General features: G+C 42.9%; 1 protein-coding gene across 3 annotated transcripts in view; it reads right to left on the bottom strand.

Moving 5' to 3' along the window:
• The window catches only part of ITPRID1 (ITPR interacting domain containing 1), a 440,936-nt gene that overhangs the window by 210,991 nt on the left and 204,911 nt on the right, over positions 1-25,034 (bottom strand). For all 3 annotated transcript variants that reach the window (XM_073549929.1, XM_073549928.1, XM_073549930.1), the window contains exon 4: positions 22,590-22,641. In XM_073549929.1, coding sequence (XP_073406030.1) covers positions 22,590-22,641 — 52 coding nt within the window. The remainder of the gene's footprint in view (positions 1-22,589; positions 22,642-25,034) is intronic.

Below are 25,034 nucleotides of genomic sequence, written 5' to 3'. Positions count from 1 at the left end.
TCCACCCCCCCTTTGTGCCACCTCTGCAACATTAAGCAGCCGTTGAGCATTGATTGGTGACGCATTTCACTGATCAACACTTGTGCTCGCTTTTCTCTCACCCTCCTTTGCGCCACTTCTGTGCGCACATCCAGCAGCTGCCGAACTTCGATAAAAGAAACAGTTCACTCATCAGAGCTCATGCCTGCTGTTTTAGATACATTTATTTTCACCACCTCCGTGCACACATCCAGCAGCCACTGAACTTTGATAAGTGACGCAGTTCACTTACCAGAGCAGGTGCCTGCTGTTTTGCACTTTTCTTTTCACAGGCATTTTTTTTCTCCCTATTTGCTTTTTTATTTTAGCTTTTTCTTTTCAGATAAAAGTTTACACCAATAACTATCCTCCCACACATACACAAACAGTTATAAATAAAGTACACACAAAGCAACATATTCACAAAAAAGTTCCGCTCGCCACGTTCGTCCCAATAGCGCTGTTCATTGGAGGAGGCATATGCTTTGCTTGCCTCCGACACTGATAGCGAGGGAGAAGATTCCACATTTCTTTACTTTTTGGATTCTTCATCCTCTTCCTCGTCCTTCTCCTCATCTTCCTCCTCGGGTGCTGTGGAACTGCCACACAAACGCCCCAGGACAGAAGATGAGGCAGCGCCCACCATTCCCGAAGATGAAGCTAAACCAGAGCATCCCACTGCAGACCCATATGGACCTTGCCCCCTGAAATTTACGAGCCACCGATTCCTGATTTTGTGGCAGAATCACTAATCAAGTTTGACACCACCGATCTCACAGAAATAGACTTTTTCAAAGTCTTTTTCTCTGAGGATTTTGTTAACCTCATGTTGGAGCAAACTAATTTACATGCTCATCAATTTTTGGAACAAAACCCCGGTTCATCATATTCTAACTGCTCTCCTGTAGATGCAGTTGAAATGATCCAGTTTTGGGACCTGGCCCTTCACATTAGGATTCTGAAGAAGCCAGAACTTTGGCAATATTGGAGTGTTGATATTTTATACAACACTCCAGTGTTCCAAATGGTCATGGCCCAGACGCATTTTGAGGCCATCCACAAATTCCTGCATTATACCAATAATGCACAATGTACCCCACGAGATGACCCCAACTTTGACTGTCTGTTCAAAGTTGGGCCGGTCATTGAACACTTCAACAAAAAGTTTGCTGAATTGTACATGCCCCAATGGAACATCTGCATGGATGAGTCCTTAGTTCATTTTAAGGGAAGGCTCGGATTCCATCAGCACCTGCCCAGCAAGAGGGCCAGTTATGGAATTAAACTCCACAAACTATGAGAGTACCTCAGGGTTTAGAATTTTAGTTTGAAAAAGTCAAACGGTGCTCCTTCCCTTCCGAGCCCTGCCGTGCACCCCAACAGTGGTCCCCCCCCACATATGAGGTATCAGCGTACTCAGGACAAATGGTGCAATAACTTTTGGGGTCCAATTTCTCCTGTTACCCTTGAGAAAATAAAAAGTTGGGGACTAAATGATCATGTTTATGGAAAAAATGATTTTTTTTGTTACACTCGGTCCCTGTCCTGGCTCTGCGCCTCGGTCCGCTGCTGCTCCCAGTTCAGGGCACTCACCTCGTGCCTTGCACGCTGTGCCTGTGCAGCAGCCGGCTCAGTGTGTGTCCTATCCTGCTTCTCAGCATTCAGTTCTCTCCCCTTCCCCCACCTCCTGGCGTCATGTCAGCAGGTCTTCAGCCAGAGCTATTAGGGCAAGCACGCCCCCCTGGCTTCTTAAAGGGACAGCGTGCATTTTTCAAAATAGGCAATTATCCAATGTCAGCGTACTGGCTGCTATTTCTGGCCTCTCCTCCATAGGGAAAGTGCCGGAGCAATTAGTATCAATCATTGCTACATCCGGTTATGTTGCTAACCTGGCTGCGCTGCGTAGCAGTCTCTGTGCATTTTCTTATGCTGTCTGTCTCCACAGAAATATCTGAATCCTGATAACCCTGGTTATACCTCCAATCATCTGGGCGAAAGCCATCCCGTTCCGCCAACAGCCATCCGAGTCCAAGAACTGAGTCAAGGTTACCGGAGCCAGCTACACACCATCTACCCGGATCTAGGACCCATGTCATTACGAACTCTGCTGTCATTTCTGCTATCCCTTTTGGTCCCGCTGGGACAGCTGCCTCGTGTCCGGGGTCTAACTGGAGGTCACACCTATGTCCTCCGGGTATTCCATTCTGGTCTTGTCTGAGGGGCTTTACTATGGGTACCCGGGGCTCACTAGTTACGCCCCCTTCGGAGCCCCCCGGACTGTGGTCCCGAGGTTCCACTTTAAAAGTAAAAAACGAATGTACTGTAAACTTCAACATCTCTGCCTCCGCTTCCATTCGTTACATTTTTATTTTCACGCCTGGGCGTTTATTGTTTAGTGAAACACTTGGGGGTTCAAAGTGCTCACCACAATAACGAAAAGTTGCTTAGGGGTCTAGTTTCAAAAATGGGGTCACTTGTGGGGGGTTTCCACTGTTTAGTCACATCATGGGCTCTCCAAACGCAACATGGCATCTGATCTCAATTCCAGCCGATTTTAGATAGAAAAAATCAAACAGTGCTCCTTCCCTTCTGAGCCCTGCCGTGCACCCAAACAGTTGTTACCCTCACATATAGGGAATCAGTGTACTCAGGACAAATTGGACAACAATGTTTTGGGTCCAATTTCTCCTGTTACCCTTGGTAAAATAAAAAATTGGGGACTAAACGATCATGTTTATGGAAAAATATGATTTTTTATTTTCTTGCCCGGGCATTGTAAACTTTAGTGAAATACTTGGGGGTTCAAAGTCTTCACCAAACACATCTAGAAAAGTTCCTTAGGGGTCTAGTTTCAAAAATGGGGTCACTTGTTGGGGGTTTCCACTGTTTAGGCACATCAGGAGCTCACCAAACGTGACATGGCGTCCAATCTCAATTCCAGCCAATTTTAGTTTAAAAAAGTCAAACAGCGCTCCTTCCCTTCCGAGCTCTGCCGTGCGCCCAAACAGTGGTTCCCCCCACATATGGCATATGGGGTATCAGCGTACTCAGGTCAAATTGGACAACAAATTGGACAACAACTCCTGTTACCCTTGGGAAAACAAAAACAATTGTTACTTAAGATCATTTTTGTGACTAAAAAGTTAAATGTTCATTTTTTCCTTCCACATTGCTTCTGCTCCTGTGAAACACCTGAAGGTTTAATAAACTTCTTAAATGTGGGTTTGATCATCTTGAGGGGTCCAGTTTTTAGAATGGTGTCACTTTTGGGTATTTTCTGCCATATAGACCCCTCCAAGCGACTTCAAATGTGAGGTGGTCCCTAAAAAAATGGTTTTGTAAATTTTGTTGTAAAAATGAGAAACTTTTAACCCTTATAACTTCCTAACAAAAAAAAATTGTTTCCAAAATTGTGCTGATGTAAAGTAGACATGTGGGAAATGTTATTTAATGTTATTTATTAACTACTTTGTTTGAAATATTTCTCTGTTTTAAGGGCATAAAAATTAAAAGTTTTGAAAATTGCAAAACTTTCCAAATTTTTGACAAATTTCCATTTTTTACACACATAAACGCAAGGAAATTTTACCAATACCATGAAGTACAATATGTCATGAATAATCGTTCTCAGAATCGCCAAGCGCTCCAGAGTTATTACCTCATAAAGGGACAGTAGTCAGAATTGTAAAAATTGGCCCGGTCAATAACGTGCAAACCACCCTCGGGGGTAAAGGGGTTAATATTAATGTGTGCAGGCCCAAGTTTTGATTTTTCTTCTCTATTGTGCATTTGAGGGGTCTGGTGCCCTTTTGGGCTGTGCACAGTTGTCCACCCAGCTTTCACAGACAGGCTTTATTTGTTCTTTTGAGACCCGGCTATGCAAATTTCACTGTAGCTACTGAGCCTCTATATGAAGTACACCTTGTCCTGGTTAGACATCTTCTACATGTTTTGATTAAAAAATGGTAACTTTGTACCTCACATATTCTACGTTTATAGCTGCTGATACAAAGTGTATATATATATATATATATATATATATATATATATATATATATGGGTGTGTTAGTATAGGGTGAGAAGATCCACACACAAAATCAGATTTAATATCAGAGGTATAAATGTAAAATGAGAATACATTGTCCAGGTGCACAGAAACGCAGTAGAAATGCTATTATATAAGCCGACATCTTACAGTATATGCTCTGGTTCAACATTTTGCGTACTGTAGCGGTCACCTGCTCTGGAATTGTCTCACCATGTAAGTAGGAAATATTCTTTAGGCTTTTTATGGCTTCGTTTATGTCAATGATGCATGAGTTAAGGGAATGGTAGGAACATAATTAAGTGATAAATGTTTGTACTTTGTACAAATGCGAAGAAAAATTAGACACTTGAAAAACGAAATCTCCTGGCCCGCTAGTCTGTGCAAAATGTAAATACAAGGCCATTACGTAGATGTGACTTGTGACTGTCAGTTTCCACAGCTATCCCTTCTGAAAAATATCCTAATAGGGGAATGTTGTGTCTTTATGGACAGCACAGTACACTATTAAGGCCGAGTCCTTGGCCTTGCAATGCTGTGATACTGTAATAACAAACAGCATTTAGTTTAGTGGGCAATATTTCAGAATGACTTTTAAGAGCTTTCTATAAAGCACTGATTTACAATGATTATTCTTAAAGTGCATTCTCTGAGTAAATGAATGAGCTGGTGATTATTTCTGTAATAGTAATGTCATTATAAACTCTAAATAGAGAAGTTATTGGTTAAAAAGTTGCTTTACATAGTGTGAAAACTTACTAGTATTAGGCATATGCACACTAAATTTGGAGTTTATACATGGCGTGACCATTACAAATGGTATTGACAAACATTTACCCATGCAGTCACATGCAGTCATGGCCAAAAGTGTTGGCACCCTTAAAATTGCTCTGAAAAATGAGATATTTCTCCATGAAAATTAATGCAATTACACATGTTTTATTATACACATGTTCACTTGCTTTGAATGTATTGAAACAGCACAAAAAACAGAGAAATAAAGGCAAATTGGACATAATTTCACACTCAACCACAAAAATGGGCAGGACAAATTTGTTGGCACTTTTCAAAAAGTGTGGGTAAACAGCTTTGTTTTAAGCATATGATGCTCATTCAAACTTACCTGTTACAAGTAACAGGTATGGGCAATATAAAAATCATACATGAAACCAGATAAAAAGGGGAGAAGTTGACTCAATCTTTTCATTGTGTGTCAGTATGTGATGCACTAAGCATGGAGAACAGATAGTGGAGAAGAGAACTGTCTGAGGACATGAGAACCCAAACTGTTGACAAACATCAACAATCTCAAGGTTAAAGGTCCATCTCCATAGATCTTGATGTTTCTGTGTCCACAGTGTGCAACATAATCAAGAAGTCTATAACTCATGGCACTATAGCTAATCTCCCTGGGCGTGGAAAGCAGAGAAAAATTGATGACAAGTTGCAACACAGGATAATCTGTATGTGGATAAGCAGCTTTAATCAAGTTCCAAAGAAATTCAAGCTGTCCTGCAGGCTCAGGTTGCATCAGTGTCTGCATGAAGACCCAGGAGGACCCCACTACTAACACAAAGACATAAAAAAGCTAGACTGCAGTTTAGCAAAATTTCCTTAAGCTGCCTCTTATAGCAGCATCAGAGAGCATATAGTTTTGGCCAGTGGTCCAACAATACCGCTGGTCTGAGCATGTCAATCAAGCAGTATCGCCCACCCCCCAGTAAGCAGAAAGTTGAGACATTTTGCGTGCTCCAGAGAACTAAGGATGAGACGCACGTTTTAAAAATATTTCAAAATGCTTTACATATAATTTGCATCCAATTTTGCTGGACATAAACAGCAATTAAGGTGTATTGCTAAAACACCAGTTGATGGCATATTGCTATATACAGTCTGATGAATGGGCCTTCTGAGCTCTGAAAGCTTGCAAATATAATCTCTCTGGTTAGCCAATAAAGGTATCACTCCTTTAATACTTTTCTCCTTTTATTGGGACATAAGTGTTTACATCGACTTAACTAAGCAAAAATCAGTCTGGGAAAGCATCTCATGGACAGATGAGAAAAAGATAATGCTTTTTGTTAAAACAAATAATTTTATTTTTTACCGAAAATGGAATGAGGCCTACAAAGAAAACAACAAATTACCTGCAGTCAAATAAAATGGAGGTTCATACATGTTTTAGGGTTGTTATGCTGCCTCTGGCACTGGGTGCCTTCACTGTGTGCAAGGCATCATGACATCTGAAGATTACCAAAAGAGTTTGGGTCGCAATATAGTGCCCATTGTTGGAAAGCTAGGTTTGCTTCCTAGGCCTCAAACATCAAAAAGCACCCCGAAATGGATGAAAACAAAGTGCTGGAAAGTTCTGAAGTGGCTACCATTGAGTCCTGATCTAAATCTCAATGAACAAAATTTCTTTTGGGAGACCTCACCCTTCAAATATGGAAGACCTGGAGCAGTTTGCATAAGAGGAGTTGTACAAATATTACTTTGAGGATGCCAGCAATTTTGGGGTTTTGTATGAAATTACGGTATGTTCACTCTTCTTTTTTCTCTCTATTTTACTGTTCTTCCAATACACACAAAGGATATAAACATGTATATAGCAAAACATGTGTAATTACAATACAGTCATGTGTAATTACAATAATTTTCCAGAAGAAATACTTCATTTTCTGGAACAATTTCAAAGGTGCCAACATTTTTTGCAATGACTGTATGTATGCTATTGACTACTTTGAAGAATTCTACATTTGGGCTTGCACACATGACTGATTTTCTTGGACAAGCGTTATCCGTGCTTTTCACAGATAGCACTCATAACTATGATAATGGGCTGAATACAAATCCAATTTTTCTTAGTAATGAGTGGTCGTTGAATAATTTGTTGATATGTTCGATTTTGTTCTGACTGTCAAATCAAAACCAAAACCACAATGCAAGTCTATTTTTCTGTGAAAATGGATGACATCTAAATGATTTACTGATTTTCATGGATTGACAGAATTAAGAAGGTGTGGAACTTTTTTTTTCCATTTCACATCTCAGAAAAGCTGGTGCCACTCTAATCAAAGTCTGATCAGAATAATTGGTCTGATTTTCTTGACTGTGGAGAAAACGGTTATGAGACCCTAGCCTTTGGAAGATTTTCATAGCCTACATAGAGGGAAAGAAAAAAAGTACGGAACATGTAAAACAACAAGTATTCCAAAAGTATCTCTAGATTAACTAATCTTCTACTAATTCTACTACCCAGATTCTACTAATAGTATAAAACTCTGTGTCCATAAGGGCTAACAATCCTGATGGTAATGGGAGGAGTCAGTAGCGTAGCTACCAGGGGGCAGAGGGTGCGGTCGCCCCAGGTCCACCGTTCATATTTGCTCACCTGGAGCTACACTACACTACCCTCAATTATATGCCAAAAGAAGAAAAGGAGTGCAATACATGCAAAAAAGTACAATGAAGTACACGACAATATGATAAAATAAAAATAATATTTATTAATTAATTACAAATAAGTGTGTACAAAAGGTTTTTTATATGTGTTAAAATTAAGTATATCATACAACCCTAATTAGTATATGTACCCAGTGCAAACCAATGCAGCAAGACTCTTTAATGGCACATAACAAAATTATTTCACACAAAAGTGTTATAATGACCATAAAAAGGCAGTACTATTACATATATATAGGCAAAAAGTTTGGATGGCACTAAATGAAATCATTTTTCACCAAAAATTGTGCTAGCCATAGAAACCAATAGCGCTACATGCATATAAAAGCCAACCCACAAAATACTGCCGATAAAAGTACAGAAGAGTCATGTAAAATCACAGCTTCTTAGCGCTTACCCATATAGTATGGTGCCTGGTTGCTCTGGAGCCACGTGTCACCCTTGACGCGCGTTTCGCCCTTAGCTTTATCAAAAGGGATACGCTGTTTACACATTTATCCGGTTTTTTATAGTGAGCAAGATGGGGTGGAACATCCATACTGTGCATGCGTCCTGACATCATCGCCAGAAGGACGCCCACCATCACCCGGCATTCACCAAGAGCGCACGTCATGGGGAAATCCCCTTTTGACGTCATTCTGACATGCGCGCTAAGTATTATGAAGCCGGGGGTGGTGTTTCCCTGAAGAGCTCAGGGCGCGTGCATCGGAGAACCACACCATCCCACAGACAGGAGAGTATAAGTCATGCGGCGTTTCTAGACACATCACAAAGGAGATTCATGATTAAAGAAAACTCCATATAATAACCGATAAACACCACATGACCACATACCAAGAATAGATTTATATAAAGTGATGTATATATCAGCGGCTGATTACCTCCAATTATTTATATATCATAAAAAATTAATTATATAAAAGAAATTATATATATATATATATATATATATATATATATTATACCGGTATGAATACAGTGTATAAGTGAAATAATGTGAAAAAAAAAAAGAAATATAATAACGTGCCATATGGCACTAAAAACAACCACAAGAAAATATACAAATAATATAGATGTGCAAAAATATACAATATGTGTATAAAATTAATAAAGTGAAAAAATGTCAGAATGACGTCAAAAGGGGATTTCCCCATGACGTGCGCTCTTGGTGAATGCTGGGTGTTGGTGGGCGTCCTTCTGGCGATGATGTCAGGACGCATGCACAGTATGGATGTTCCACCCCATCTTGCTCACTATAAAAAACCGGATAAATGTGTAAACAGCGTATCCCTTTTGATAAAGCTAAGGGCGAAACGCGCGTCAAGGGTGACACGTGGCTCCAGAGCAACCAGGCACCATACTATATGGGTAAGCGCTAAGAAGCTGTGATTTTACATGACTCTTCTGTACTTTTATCGGCAGTATTTTGTGGGTTGGCTTTTATATGCATGTAGCGCTATTGGTTTCTATGGCTAGCACAATTTTTGGTGAAAAATGATTTCATTTAGTGCCATCCAAACTTTTTGCCTATATATATTTTTTTGCCTTGACATTCAAGAGAATGCCAAGAGTGTGCAAAGCAGTAATCAAAGCAAAAGGTGGCTACTTTGAAGAACCTAGAATATAAGACATATTTTCAGTTGTTACACACTTTTTTGTTAATTATATAATTACACATGTGTTAATTCATAGTTTTGATGCCTTCAGAGTGAATCTACAATTTTTATAGTCATGAAAATAAAGAAAACTCTTTGAATGAGAAGGTGTGTCCAAACTTTTGGTCTGTACTGTATATGGGTGCCAAGGAAATGCATGGTAAAAAATAAGTAGCAAGTTTTTGAAGGTCTTACCTCCTAATTTTGCTCCTATTTGGTCATAGATATTTTTCAATTTTCTTTTTTTAAGATTAGTTATTATTTACTGGTTGCTCAATGGCACATCATCTTGCAATTTTAAATGTTTGTTTAGTATTCATCATGCATATCCCGCGTTATGTATGGTATGTTATGCTGTTTACTGATCAGAGTAATTGATTTTATATTTTGATAGATCGGGCATTTCTGAACGCGGCGATACCAAATGTGTGTATATATATTGTGAGGTAGCGCTGTCTTTCAAGGTTGGGGGACACTCGCATGGCAGCGAATAATCACGTCCGACACAGGTTTCCATAAAGCAATATCACAGTCCATGAGGTTTATTCATTATCATAAACCAATCACGATATGCAACAGTCTTATAGCAGGGTATCTTCACACTGGAGTTCTGCTCCCCTTTAGCCCTCCTAGTCACACAGGCTGTGCTTCTTCTAGCCAACCGGCTATACAGTCTCTCAGTTGTAGTCCCGTCTCCGGGTTACCTTGCATGCTGCATTACACTGCTAATGTTCATTCCCTCTCCCTGGGAACTGTCAGGCACACTTCGCCATTAGTCACAGCGTCCAGACGTGCTGTCAAGCAGGAAGCCACAGGAGACCTTCCAAACGGACCAATCGGGTCTCTGCATTCACCACCTGTGACCAGACCTCAGGTACCTTATATGGTCCATAACTACACCCACAGGTGATCACATGGCTATGACCTCACCCAAGGTCCTATTGCACACAGCCACCCACAGGCTTCCCTGGCACATTGTATCGGAACGTACTACTCAGCAGTACCTCTGCTGATCATTATGGTCTTTCAGTATCCTACATCTATCAGGACAATGGAAATGCTTATACGGCTGTCCTGGGACACCCATACAGCGCCCCCTAGTGGACCCAGCGGTCACTGCACCACATACCTCCCCCTATGTTCAAACCTGTGGGGTTGAACACACAGCATAACCCCCGGCTCTCGATACTGGGCACTCACTACACCTTGCCCCCCAGGTCGAGGGAACCGTCTCCATTTGTCATATGGCCTCATCTCAACGTTAGGCCTCCCCTGCTCCCAGCGGTCATAATACCGGTCATTGTCTTTGACCCTCCAGTCACGGTTTTTCTGCGTTATCAGACACTCTCTAGTCTCCACCTGTCTGCAGTGCGCTTCGTCACCTGATCTTTCTCTCACTGACCGTCTCTCTCGGTTGGTGCGGTCATAAGTCTTAGTAGAGCCTGCTGTCTGGTCTGAGTCTGACTCAGTCAGCGTCTTACAGGAACTATGGTCTTTCAACGTCATCCTGCCAGTCGAACTACCCCTTGCTGACACTCTTCGGCCATCTGCCATGTCACTTCTTGGAGGAACCATTCGGGTCCTTACATCTTGGGTTGGAGGCGGCCGCCACCTGGTATTCCGTATTTCTTTATTAATTTGCCGACGGTCCAGCCTCAACTGCTCAATTTCTTGCAGGTACTCCACTCGATACTCCACGAGCATCCGAAAGTCTTTCAGGTTTTCCACGGAGCCAACCACGATGATGGAAATCCTATCCACTTCCCTGGATACCTGGTCTTCATCATCAGGAGGGATCCTCACCCTCACCACACCGGAGATATTCACCAGGTCTTGCATGACCTTCCCGGATCTTCCAATGATTCTTCCAATCAGAGCTTTGGGTACCGGAACCACATCTTTCTGCAAACCCAGCCGATCCATAGGCTCCTTCGCTAACTCTAGGCGTCAAACAGTCCTCATATTACTCCCCCTGACCAGCTGTTTGGGGTGGAGACATTGTAAATGCATCTCTTTCAGGACAGCTACCCGGTTTGCTGTATCTTCTCTGGCAGATATTATCACTAACTGCCGAGTCTCAGGTGCCGAGTGCACCTCACACGCCTTGACCGCCTCTTTGAAAGCCTTCTTATACACCTTCCTCCGCACAGGCTTCTTGCATGTCTTCGGGTACCTCAATCATAGATTTGAAGATCATGGTCTTGCTCTCTTCCTGGACAGAAGACTCTGGTTTGACCACAGACACTTCCCTCACTACAGTTGACCCGACCGGGTGACTGTCGTCTTCGGCTCCTTGCTCACCAACTTCACGAGATTTTATCTCTTCTTGACCCTTTGTCAAGATGGGTACTGGCAGTTCCATTTTATCATCAGTCGGGCCCGGCCACTGTAAATCTTCGTCCAACTTCTCCCGCAGAAGACCTTTTACTACTCCTCGGAGTTCTTCCATCTCTTCCTTAAGGCTTTTGTTCACACTTTGCCACGTGGACCGGTGACCTCTGAGCTCCAAGACTTCTTTCTCGAGACCTCCGCCTTGTGCTCGGCCAACTCTCTCAAGATTCTTTCTTGTTTGACATGTTCTTCCACTGTTTCTTTTATTAACTGTATCTCCTGATCTTGTTCTCTTTTCGCCAGCATGTGTAGCACCACTAATTCTTTAATTATATCGTCAAAGGGTACCACTGAGTCAGTCCTATCAGTCGAGTGAACCCCCCGGTTACCCTCTGACAGTGTTTCTATTCCCGTTATCTTCTCGATCAGGCTACCACCAGTCCTGTCACGAGTTTCAGTCAGCACAGCATTAGATTCTGTCCTAGTGGTGGCTACTGGCAACAACATGTCACAGTCACACCACATTGTACGGTGAACCCCCAAGGCACTCTCTATCCATGTGTCAGCTCCGCTCTTTTTGTTTACCACACTCTTCTCATTCACACTGATGTAACCTTCAGGTGACGTCAGGTCAGTAAATTTGTCTGACACAATTCTTTCTTCGGTCGCCCTTACGTCTGGCCTGTCCACGTTAGGAGGCGTCAGCATCTCAGTGTCTGCTAGCGCTACCGTAGAAACGTCTCTATCGTCCTGCCCCACATCTTTAAATATGACAAAGTCCTGGCGCCTCTCAAAGGTATGCACTAAGTTTGGTGGCATACTACCACCATGGCACTCCCCCTTTGTCATCTCAATCAGGACTCTGTCCACTTTATAATTCACAATGACCCCGTGGACGCAGCGAACTCTGACGTTTTTCTCGGTCAGAGCTAAAACGAGTGGAGTTCCTGTCAAAGTCACCTGACTCTATGAGTCCAGCCTACCAGGGACTCCTTCCCGGTGCAGCATCACGGTACACACCTGTGGCTCGTCGTTATCAGGAAAAGACACACCGCACTCCTCCCAAGACATGCACTCACACTGCGGTTCCCCAGACATACCCACTGAGGCAACCAGTGCTGCTACTTCCTGAACCTTCCCACTTTGGGTCACCGCCCCCTTTGGGACTCCACCCCCTTTTGGGCTACCACCCCGATTTGGGTCACCGCCCCCCTTTTGGGACTCCCCCCCTGTGCTGCGAGACCTTCGTGACCCTACTGAGCCACAGCAAGCACCTTCAGGTTTTGCAGAGGAAAAAGAAAAAAACACATGCACGAAAAAACTCCAAAAAACTCACGTATCCTGTCTGTGCGCTATTCAGGACGTACCGTCTCCGCCTGAGACCGTCCAACACACAGGGCACACCGGGTGCTATTCAGGGAGCCGACCCTCCTCCCAGGGTCTCCCAATACACCGGCCTCACCAGGTCCAAGGTCATATCACATGTTCCAGGGATCCGATTCCTCTCCCAGAACCTCCCAACACTGACCTTCCAGGACCTTGCTCACTGACCCAGGTCAGTGCAACAACGAACACCTGTCCGTTACCTGTGTCGGCCACACAGGTCCTCGGGTACCTCTTATCCGCAGAGGCACCCTAGCAATCACCAGTCTCTTTCACTGAGCTGCTCTCAGTATATGGCTTTCACAACAGTCAGCTCTCCTGGCTCAGCGTTGCCAGCACTGCAACATGTGCTGTTGGAACCGCAGCCCTTAGCAACAAAGTTTTTTTTTTGGCAGTCCATTTCCATTGCCCCCAGCAACAAGGCTACTATATTGCCCTTAGCAATTCTCCACCATTTGTGAGGTAGCGCTGTCATTCAAGGTTGGGGGACACTCGCATGGCAGCGAATAATCACGTCCGACACAGGTTTCCATAAAGCAATATCACAGTCCATGAGGTTTATTCATTATCATAAACCAATCACGATATGCAACAGTATTATAGCAGGGTATCTTCACACTGGAGCTCTGCTCCCCTTTAGCCCTCCTAGTCACACAGGCTGTGCTTCTTCTAGCCAACCGGCTATACAGTCTCTCAGTTGTAGTCCCGTCTCCGGGTTACCTTGCATGCTGCTTTACACTGCTAATGTTCATTCCCTCTCCCTGGGAACTGTCAGGCACACTTCGCCATTAGTCACAGCGTCCAGATGTGCTGTCAAGCAGGAAGCCACATGAGACCTTCCAAACGGACCAATCGAGTCTCTGCATTCACCACCTGTGACCAGACCTCAGGTACCTTATATGGTCCATAACTACACCCACAGGTGATCACATGGCTATGACCTCACCCAAGGTCCTATTGCATACAGCCACCCACAGGCTTCCCTGACACATTGTAATGGAACATACTGCTCAGCAGTACCTCTGCTGATGATTATGATCTTTCAGTATCCTACACCTATCAGGACAATGGAAATGCTTATACGGCTGTCCTGGGACACCCATACAGCGCCCCCTAGCGGACACAGTGGTCACTGCACCACAATATATATATATTTATATATATATATATATACATATACAGTGCCTTGCGAAAGTATTCAGCCCCATGGAACTTTTCAACCTTTTCCCACATACAAGCTTCAAACATAAAGATACCAAATGTTAATTTTTGGTGAAGAATCAACAAGTGGGACACAATTTTGAAGTTGAACGAAATTTATTGGTTATTTTACATTTTTGTGGAAATTCAAAAACTGAAAAGTGGGGCGTGCAATATTATTCAGCCCCTTTAACTTAATACTTTGTGCGCCACCTTTTGTTACGATTACAGCTGCAAGTGGCTTGGGGTATGTCTCTATCAGTTTTGTACATCGAGAAAATGAAATTCTTACCCATTCTTCCTTGGCAAACAGCTCAAGCTCAGTGAGGTTTGATGGAGATCGTTTGTGAACAGCAGTTTTCAGCTCTTTCCAAAGATTCTCGATTAGATTCAGGTCTGGACTTTGACTTGGCCATTCTAACACCTGGATAAATTTAATTGTGAACCATTCCGTTGTAGATTTTGCTTTATGTTTGGGATCATTGTCTTGTTGGAAGACAAATCTCCGTCCCAGTCTCAGGTCTTTTGCAGACTCCAACTGGTTTTCTTCAAGAATGGTCCTGTATTTGGCTCCATCCATCTTCCCATCAATTTTAATAATCTTCCCTGTCCCTGCTGAGGAAAAGCAGGCCCAATCCATGATGCTGCCACCACCATGTTTGACAGTGGGGTTGGTGTGTTCAGAGTGATGAGCTGTGTTGCCTTTACGCCAAACATATCGTTTGGCATTGTTACCAAAAAGTTCGATTTTGATTTCCTTTGACCAGAGCACCTTCTTCCACATGTTTGGTGTGTCTCCCAGGTGGCCTGTTGCAAACTTTAAATGACACTTTTTATGGATATCTTTGAGAAATGACTTTCTTCTAGCCACTCTTGCATAAAGGCCAGATTTGTGCAGTGTACGACTGATTGTTGTCCTGTGGACAGACTGTCCCACCTCAACTGTAGATCTCTGCAGTTTGTCCAGAGTGATCATGGGCCGCTTGGCTGCATCTCTGATCAGTTTTCTCCTTATTTGAGATGAAAGTTTAGAGGGACGGCCGGGTCTTGGTAGATTTGCAGTGGTTTGAAACTCCTTCCATTTCAAGATGATCACCTGCACAGTGCTCCATGGGATGTTTAAAGTTTTGGAAATGATTTTGTATCCAAATCCGGCTTTAAACTTCACCACAACAGTATCACGGACCTGCTTGTTGTGTTCCTTGGTCTTCATGATGCTCTCTGTGCTTCAAACAAAACCGTGAGACTATCACAGAGCATGTGCATTAATACGGAGACTTGATTACACACAGGTGGATTATATTTATCATCATTAGTCATTTAGGACAACATTGGATCATTCAGAGAACCACAATGAACTTCTGGAGTGAATTTGCTGCACTGAAAGTAAAGGGGACAAATAATATTTCAAGCCCCACTTTTCAGTTTTTGAATTTCCCCAAAAATTTAAAATAAAAATTTAAAAATAACCAATAAATTTCATTCATCTTAACAATCATGTCCCACTTGTTGATTCTTCACCAAAAATTTACATTTGGTATCTTTATGTTTGAAGCATGATATGTGGGAAAAGGTTGAAAAGTTCCAGGGGGCCGAATACTTTCGCAAGGCACTGTATAAATATATATATATATATATATATATATATATATATAATATAATATATATATATTTATATATCTAATATATAAAGCTCAATGTGTGTATGTATGTATGTATGTATGTGTGTGTGTATGTCCAGGATTGGCATCCACACCGTTGTAGCTACAGCCACAAAATTTGGCACAGACACACATCTGGACCCCGAGAGTGTCCTAGGCTATGTTGTGAGGTGAAATTTTAACCCCACGCATTTCAATTCACCAAACAATTTTGCCCCTATCTACATAATGGGGAAAAAGTGTGAGTCAAGCCCCGCCCCTCATTATGATTTCATAATGGTTGCCATGGCGACACTGATGTCATCATAGGTTGCAAGCCCCGCTGCTCATTATGATGTCATAATGGTTGACTATGCGATGGAGAATGTGTGGTGGGTATATGGGCACTGGACTATGGTATGGAGGATATGTATGATGGGTATATGGGAACAGGACTATGGGATGGAGGATGTGTGATGGGTATATGGGCACTGGACTATGGGATGGAGGATATGTATGACGGGTATATGGGCATGGGACTATGGGATGGCAGATATGTGTGATGGGTATATGGGCACGGGACTATGGGATGAAGGATATGTATGATGGGTATATGGGCACGGGACTATGGGATGGCAGATATGTGTGATGGGTATATGGGCACGGGACTATGGGATGGAGGATATGTATGATGGGTATATGGGCATGGGACTATGAGATGAAGGATGTGTGATGGGTACATGGGCACTCGACTATGGGATGGTGAATATGTATGATGGGTATATGGGCATGGGATTATGGGATGGAGGATGTGTGATGGGTATATGGGCATATATGGGCATGGGACTATGGGATTGAGGATGTGTGATTGGTATATGAGCACTCTACTATGGGATGGAGGATATGTATGATGGATATATGGGCATGGGCCTATGGGATCGTGGATATGTATGATGGGTATATGGGCACGGGACTATGGGATGGAGGATAATTATAATTTGCTCTAACTAACCACAGTTAGTTACTATGCCCGGGCAGCGCCGGGCTCTTCAGATAGTATATACTGTATATATAGGAATATAAGAGAATTGGGATCCAGCAAAAAGATGAAAGTGTATATATAGGAATATAAGAGAATTGGGATCCAGCAAAAAGATGAAAGTTCACCAGAATTATAAAATCTTCTTCTTTATTTATCCATCAATTCATATAAAAATTAGATGAGGAACTCCAAACAATTGGTAACATTCCAGCAATATGAATTGATGGATAAATAAAGAAGAAGATTTTATAATTCTGGTGAACTTTCATCTTTTTGCTGGATCCCAATTCTCTTATATTCCTATTTGTTGGGGCACACTCCCTGCCTGGATCCGTGCAGAATATAAGGTGAACACCGACTATTGCATTAAGAGGAACTCCTTTATGGTGAGCTGGCTATATGTTTTTTACATTGTTTGAATATATATATATATATATATATATATATATATATATATATATATATATCTCAAAAAAGGGCAGCACTACCAAAATTATACAATTGGTGCAAAACCTATTCAGCAGCGTCCAAACAGCCGAGTTAATAGAAGCTTGATAAAGACGGGTCACCGTTGAATTGTCACCACCTGAGGATCAGTAAAGTATCCACTTTTTCACATTTAATTTGAAGTGCTGCCTATTTTATTATTTTTTTATATATATATATATATATATATATATATATATATATATATATATACTTGAGCAACTGGTAAATCTTAGTTTAATGAGTTTAATGTCAACATATTTTACATGGTGAATCCTTATGCCAAAAGGAACTAATTTGAGGGGTAAGACTTACCAATTTGCAAAGTTCATTTTTCCTTGGCATATATATATCATTATATATATGTGAATGTATGTATGTATGTGTGTGTGTATCACCAACCAATCATGAAGCATCTTTCATTTCACCAGAGCTGTTTAAAAGAAGCTGAGCTGTGATTGGTTACTATGAGCAACAGTTTTCCTTGCAACCAATCACTAAGGAAAGAAGCTGAGCTGTGATTGGTTGCTATGAGCAATAGTTTTCTCACTCTACGACAACACCTCAGCAGACACTGCCATGGTGGGAGAAATCTAATATCCCCGGGAACATAAGCTCCCAGCCATTGTCTGCTCCCAGAAAGGAGCAGAGAGCACATGACAGAAATGAATCACCCCCTCCCTGCCCATATCCCCATCACACATCCTCCATCCCATAGGCACATCTTCCCTCTTAAATGAATACCCGGTATGGAAGTTAGGATGTGGGATATTAGGTGTAGAAGTCCGGTGGCTCTGGCTGATGGGATGATGTTGGATATTAGGGGTAGTAGTCCGGTGGCTCTGACGGGATGATGTGGGTTATTAGTAGTAGTAGTCTGATGGCTCTGGCAAACACCGCTCCAAATCTACTCAGGCATTCATGCAGAGGAACAATTGCAATGTTCTGAAATGGCCATCCCAGTCCCCAGACCTGAATATCATTGAACATCTGTGGGATGATTTGAAGCGGGCTGTCCATGCTTGGCGACCATCAAGCTTAACTGAACTGGAATTGTTTTGTAACCAGGAATGGTCACAAATACCTTCATCCAGGATCCAGGAACTCATTAATAGCTACAGGAAGTGACTAGAGGCTGTTATTTTTTGCAAAAGGAGGATCTATGAAATATTAATGTCACTTTTATGTTGAGGTGCCCATACTTTTGCACTGGTCAAATTTTGTTTAAATGCAGATTACACATTTTCTGTTAGTACAATAAACCTCATTTGAATCCAGAAATATAACTGAGTCCATCAGTTATTAGATTCAATATATGAAACTGAAATAGCTGTTGCAAAAACCAAAATTGTTATAAAGAAAAAAGGTTAACATTAATAGGGGTGCCCAAACTTTAACATATGACTGTAGTATAATACGCTCCCCATAGTCCTCCATATAGTATAGTACACTCCTTATAGCCCTCCATATAGTATAATACACTCCTCAAAGAGCTCCATATAGTATAATACACCGCCAGTCATCCATGTAGTACAAATCACTTCCCATAGTATAATGCACCCCATAATTCTTCATATATTATAATATATTCCCCATAGTCCTCAATACAGTATATTGCAGCCCACATATAGTATAATGCAGCCACCCCATAGAGCATAATGCAGCCACCCAGCAAAGTATAATGCAGCCCCGCCATACAATATAATGTAACCCCCATAAAATTTAATGTAACCCCCCTCTTATAGTATAATGCATCCACCCCTTAGAGCATAATGCAGCTACCCCACAGAATATAATGTAACCCCCCATAGAATATAATGCAGCTCCCTCATATAATATAATGCAGCCCCTCCATAGAATATATGGCAGCCCCCCAGAGTATAATGCAGCACCCATAGAATATAATGCAGCCACTTATATAGCACAATGTAGCCCCTCCATAGAATACAATGCAGCCCTCCTCATATAGTATAATGCAGCCCCAATAGAATATAATGTAGCCCCCTCATAAAGTATAATGAAGCCCCCATGCAATATAATCTATCCCCCCATAGAATATAATTCAGCCCCCCCATAGAATACAATGTAGCCTCCTCATATAGTATAATGTAGCCTCCTCATAGAGTATGATGCGATCACCCCCCATAGAATATAATACAGCCCCCCATAGAATAAAATGTAACCCTGAATAGAATAGAATACAGCCCACCTCCCCAAGGAATATAATGTAGCCCCCCATATCATATAACAGCCTCCTCCATAGAATATAATGTATAATGTACCCCCATGGTATATAACACAGCCCACATAGTATACAGCACATCCACACATGTCATACAGCACAGCCCCACATGGTATACAGCACAGCACCACATGGTATACAGCACAGCCCCACATGGTATGCAGCACAGGTCCATATGGTATACAGCACAGGCCCATGGTATACAGCACAGGCCCACATGGTATACAGCCCCACATGGCATAGAGCCCCACATGGCATAGAGCCCCACATGGTATACAGCACAGGCCCAAGGTATACAGCACAGCCCTACATGGTATACAGCCCCACATGGTATACAGCTCCACATGGTATACAGCACAGCACAGCCCCACATGGTATATAGCCCCACATGGTATACAGCACAGGCCCATGGTATACAGCACAGCCCCACATGGTATACAGCACAGGTCCACAGTACACAGCCCCACATGGTTTACAGCCCCACATGGTATACAATCCCTCCTGAGAGTGGCCCCACAGTCCTGTACTGTTACATTAAAAAAAAAACACTTCTCACCTTCTCCTCGTGCCCGCACTGCTCCCGGCTCCTGTCTCCAGCTCTGCCAGGCACACAGTGAGTGTACGATGATATGACATCATCACGCATCCGCTGTTTCAGAAGCAGAGTGGGGAATGATGGGAGAGGAAGTTTCAGCTGACGCTCTCTCCTCCATCATTGCTTTGAACTGTAATGGTGTCTATGATGCCGGTACAGTTCAATGCGGCTGCGGGGGAAGTTGGCACTGGTGGCAGTTGGGCCCCCCTGCATCACAGGGGCCCTATAGCAGCTGCTTGATGTGCCACTAGTTGGGAGCCCCTGGGGGAGTGGGGGCCCTAGGCAGCTGCCTGGGCTGCCTGCCCCTAATGCTGGCCCTGAGTTGAACCCCTAGCTACGCCTCTGGGAGGAGCAAAGGAATAACAAAATATTTGAGTCAAGAGAACTGTTCTCATGTCAACGAAGTATGGTGCTATTGCAGAAATAGATAAAGGCATCAGGCTTAGGTAAAGAAGATGATGATGATGATGATGATGATGATGAAGATGAAACAAAAGTAACAAAGTTTGTAAAACCTTTCTTTGAGCTACAGATTTAGCAAGCACTATCTGCAAAAATAACTACAGTGAACCACTACATGTGATTTCGTGTGCCATGCAGAGTAGGTTAGAAATGCAATATTTATATGGAGAGGATATGTGGCGCCCCTGTGGGTCCAGACGCCACAGAGGTACTGGACCTCAACCACAGGTGTGGTACCCCACGACCAGGTAGGGTGGATGCACCTGACCAGACTTCAACATCCCACATTTCACCCATAATAGTGTAGCAGAGCACCCTTCATGGCTCCCTGCTAGGAACACGAAGTGTGCTGGTAGGTGGGCGGAGCGTAGCAAGGAGGGAGAATCTAGTCTGAGGTTAAAAAGATCCCCTGAGGGGGAGGAAAGGAGAAGGACATGGTCTGTGCAGCTCCCAACTGCATGGGGAGTGCCAGACAGATTGGACAGAAACAGCAGATTCTCCGTAGGAAGAGTGGTTCTTCCAGGGACACGGTTGGAATGCTATCCTGTGGGTCTTATTCCACGCTGACGGCTGTCAGGTGGAGGAAGGAACCAGATTGGTCGCAGAAGGAACTTGGCCCCTTAGCCTAGCGGAGTGGAACTAAGGACTTAACTAGCAAAGCCGACAGCTGTGGTCACTTTAGGGGCCACAGCCACCATCCACAGTCAGTCTAACCGGAAAGGTGCCTATATAGAGTCACGGGAAACGGGAACAGTGAGTTGTTGCCTGAACAGGACTCGCAGGTCGCAGTTGCTGGCCCGGGTTAATTGTGAGGCGCTGAAGTGGAAGAAGGAGTATAAGTAGCGTATTGTTTGGAGATGGCCAGGAAAGGATCACACTGACAGGGAAGGCTGGGAAGGTGCATTCCGTTCTATCTGGGAGTTATCTGGACCCCTCGCCTGGAGGACTCAGTACTGAAGCGGGCATCTATGTGCACCAGACAGTGAGTAAAGCCTTTGGAACTACAAGCCCTTGTGTCCTCCACTTATTCCTGCGCCACTCATCCAGCACTGCTACATCTCTGTGCCTAACACTGCACCCTCTTCCTCAACACCTACTACTACTGCCCTGGGACTACAGCTCCACCTGTGGGGAGCTTCAACATCATTGCTGCACCACAACATCTGTCCCAGAGAAGCAAGCCTGCAGAGCTGGTCAAACTGACCAGAAACCACAGGTGGCGTCACGAATCATCCATCTCAATAACTTTATCCACATCACCTATAAACTCTATACTATAAATTCAGCCATGTTTCACCCCTTTTGCTTAGACGCCCAGAGCCACGGACCGGGTCACCGCCACCGTGACACATCCCTCTGAGACACCGGCCCAGTGCCAAGTAACCCCACTGCCCTGGTGGGCAATCCATTTATGATTGTAGAAGCAGACAATACTAGTGTAAGCAAGAGAAGAGGAGAATTGTGCCCAATTAAAATTACATAAAGAGAAAACTAGAGGTGGTTCAAACTCTGAACTTTGCATACCACCAACAGAGAGAAAATTGACATTTTGGCAGATCAAATTCTCCACATCTTATCTAATATTTTCTAATCTATTATCTTTTCTAACATGTTTTAATTAAAAAGTTCTTAAAGTTCCCTCTGATAATCTAACTGCGTTATTTATTTTGTACCTATTTCCGTTTTTATGACTTTCCGTTTAAGAATACCCAAAGCTATTATATTAGTACAATAAATACTCGATTAGTATGAAAATCAGTATTATTTTTGGACAACCCTTTAAAGTCTTACTCAGAGCACTGTGATTTTTTATGTACGCAAAAAATGGTCTTAGCGACATCAGTTATTTTTATGAGATTTTTATGAGTGTATGGTCAGTGTTTCAGTTTTTAACATCAGTGATTTTTACATATAAAAAAAAAAATTAAAGCTTTTCCTACTGTATTCATTTATCACAGACAGTACATGAATTACACACTTATTTACCATACTTTATATATGATGTTAGTTAGTGCTAATATACCTTACCTCATATAATCTTTCACAGATAACTTAATCATCTCCATTTTGCATATGGAACCTGTGTAATGATGTCCAGAAAATAAACAGATATTAATCAAGATTGGTTGTGCACATAGAATATTGGGATAGATAAATTACACATATTCACTGAGATTTGTTTCTAACTCTGTATCTTTTTTTCTGTCATTTCATGCAATATTTTATACATGTTTATTTTTACTGTGATAAGATGTAATGTGCCTGTGGCATGATGAAATAATGCATCCTTCATGCTTTGTAGATTAAGGCCTTATTCAGGTGATCTGCTACAGTGAGTTTGGAAAGTATTCAGACCCGTTTAAATTTTTCACTCTTTGTTTCATTGCAGCTATTTGGTATATTAAAAAAGTTAGTTTTTTTCTCATTAATGTACACTCTGCACTCCATCTTGACTGACAAAAAACAGAAATGTAGAAGTTTTTGCAAATTTTTTAAAAAAGAAAAACTGAAATATCACTTGGTCATAAATATTCAGACCTTTTGCTCAGACACTCATATTTATGTCACATGCTGTCCATTTCCTTGTGATCCTCCTTGAGATGCTTCTACTCCTTCATTGGAGTCCAGCTGTGTTTAATTAAACTGATAGGACTTGATTTGTAAAGGCACACACCTGTCTGTATAAGAGCCCCGTCACACATAGTGACTCACCAGCGATCCCGACAACGATATCAACTTGTCAGGATCGCTGGTGTGTCACATGATCGCTGGTGAGCTGCCAAACAGGCAGATTCACCAGCGATCAGCACCAGCGACGACGAGCGCTGGCGTCGCTGTGTACCTTAGTTACCAGCGCGCTGATGCAGGGAGCTGGTAACCAAGGTAAACAGCGGGTTTCTAAGTGCTGTGCAGCGCTTAGAAACCCGCTGTTTACCTTGGTTACAAGCTCCTGCTCGCTGATCGCTGGTCTCCTGCCTGCCACACGCAGCGATGCGTGCTGGCCAGTGGGAGACCAGCGACTAAAAAAATGTCCTGGCCATTCCAGGACGATCAGCGATACCCGGCAGGGGGGCCGGTCGCTGATAGGTGTCACACACAACGATCTCGCTGGTGAGATCGCTGTTGCGTCACAAAACTTGTGACTCAGCAGGGATCTCGCTAGTGAGATCGCTGTGTGTGACGGGAGCTTAAGACCTCACAGATCACAGTGCATTTCAGACCAAATGAGAATCATGTGGTCAAAGGAACTGGCCAAGGAGCTCAGAGACAGAATTGTGGCAAGGCACAGATCTGGCTAAGGTTACAAAAGAATTTCTGCAGTACTCAAGGTTCCTGAGAGCACAATGGCCTCCATAATCCTTAAATGGAAGACGTTTTGGACCATCAGATATCTTCCTAGACTTGGCCGCCCAGCGAAACTGAGCAATCATGGGAGAAGAGCGTTAGTGAGAGAGGTAAAGAAGAACCCCAAGATCACTGTGAATGAGCTTCACAGATGCAGTAGGGAGATGGGAGAAAGTTCCACAAAGTCAACTATCACTGCAGCCCTCCACCAGTCTGGCCTTTATGGCAGAGTGGCCCGACGGAAGCCTCTCCACAGCGGCAGACATATGAAAGCCTGCATAGAGTTTGCTAAAAACCACATGAAGGACTTCCAGTCTATGAGAAATAAGATTCTCTGTTTTGATGAGACGAAGATAGAACTATTTGGTGATAACTCTAAGCGGTATGTTTGGAGAAGTCCACACTAGAGTTGAGCGACTTTTGTTTTTTTAGGGTCGAGTTTCGTTTCGTGAAACCCAGCTTTTCCAAAAGTCGGGTCGAGCAAGATCGGCCGATTATAGGGAAAAGTCGGGGTCGTCCCGAAACACGAAACCCAATGTAAGTCAATGGGGAATAAAAGTCGGCAGTGAGAGGAGGACAGGAAACACACCTACAGTGCCCATTTGAATGCCAAAAGCATCAATTCTTCTTACTTAAGCTTGTCTGTTGTGAGTTAATTTTCCCCTTCACTACTGAGGCCCAAGGAACTCCCTCTTCTGGTGAAGAAAGGTAGTGAGCCTGATTGTCAAACACCTGGGGCTGATGATGATGACTGGCTGAGTGGAGTTAATGACTGGATATAAGGCTGCAGACGCCCTTCTGGCCTGCGGGTGATTTCTCTGTGGACTTCTAGGAAATCAGTCTGATTCCTGCTCATCTAAAGCTAAGATTTCTGCTTTGCCTTTTTGCATTAGTGTTTTGTTTTCCTTGTTTTTCTGGATTCTGCCATTCCCTGCTGGGGTGAGCTGAATCTCCTTTTGCCTGTTGCTCTGTCTTCAGAATATTCCTGAGTACTGACATAGCTTTTTTGAAGCCTAGTGTCTTCAGGGCCTTTTTTACTGTCAGTTTTTTGGCTCTTATTTTCATAGGGTTTTTCATGGATTGCAGACAGCAGCCTTCCTGTCCTTTCCTATCTAAGCTAGCGTGGGC

This window comes from Dendrobates tinctorius, unplaced genomic scaffold, assembly GCF_039654945.1.
Source record: "Dendrobates tinctorius isolate UK_male_01 unplaced genomic scaffold, ASM3965494v1 ptg000162l, whole genome shotgun sequence".
NCBI lineage: Eukaryota > Metazoa > Chordata > Amphibia > Anura > Dendrobatidae > Dendrobates > Dendrobates tinctorius.
The sequence above is the reverse complement of the archived record's forward strand: the minus strand, read 5'-3'. Positions and strand labels throughout refer to the sequence as shown.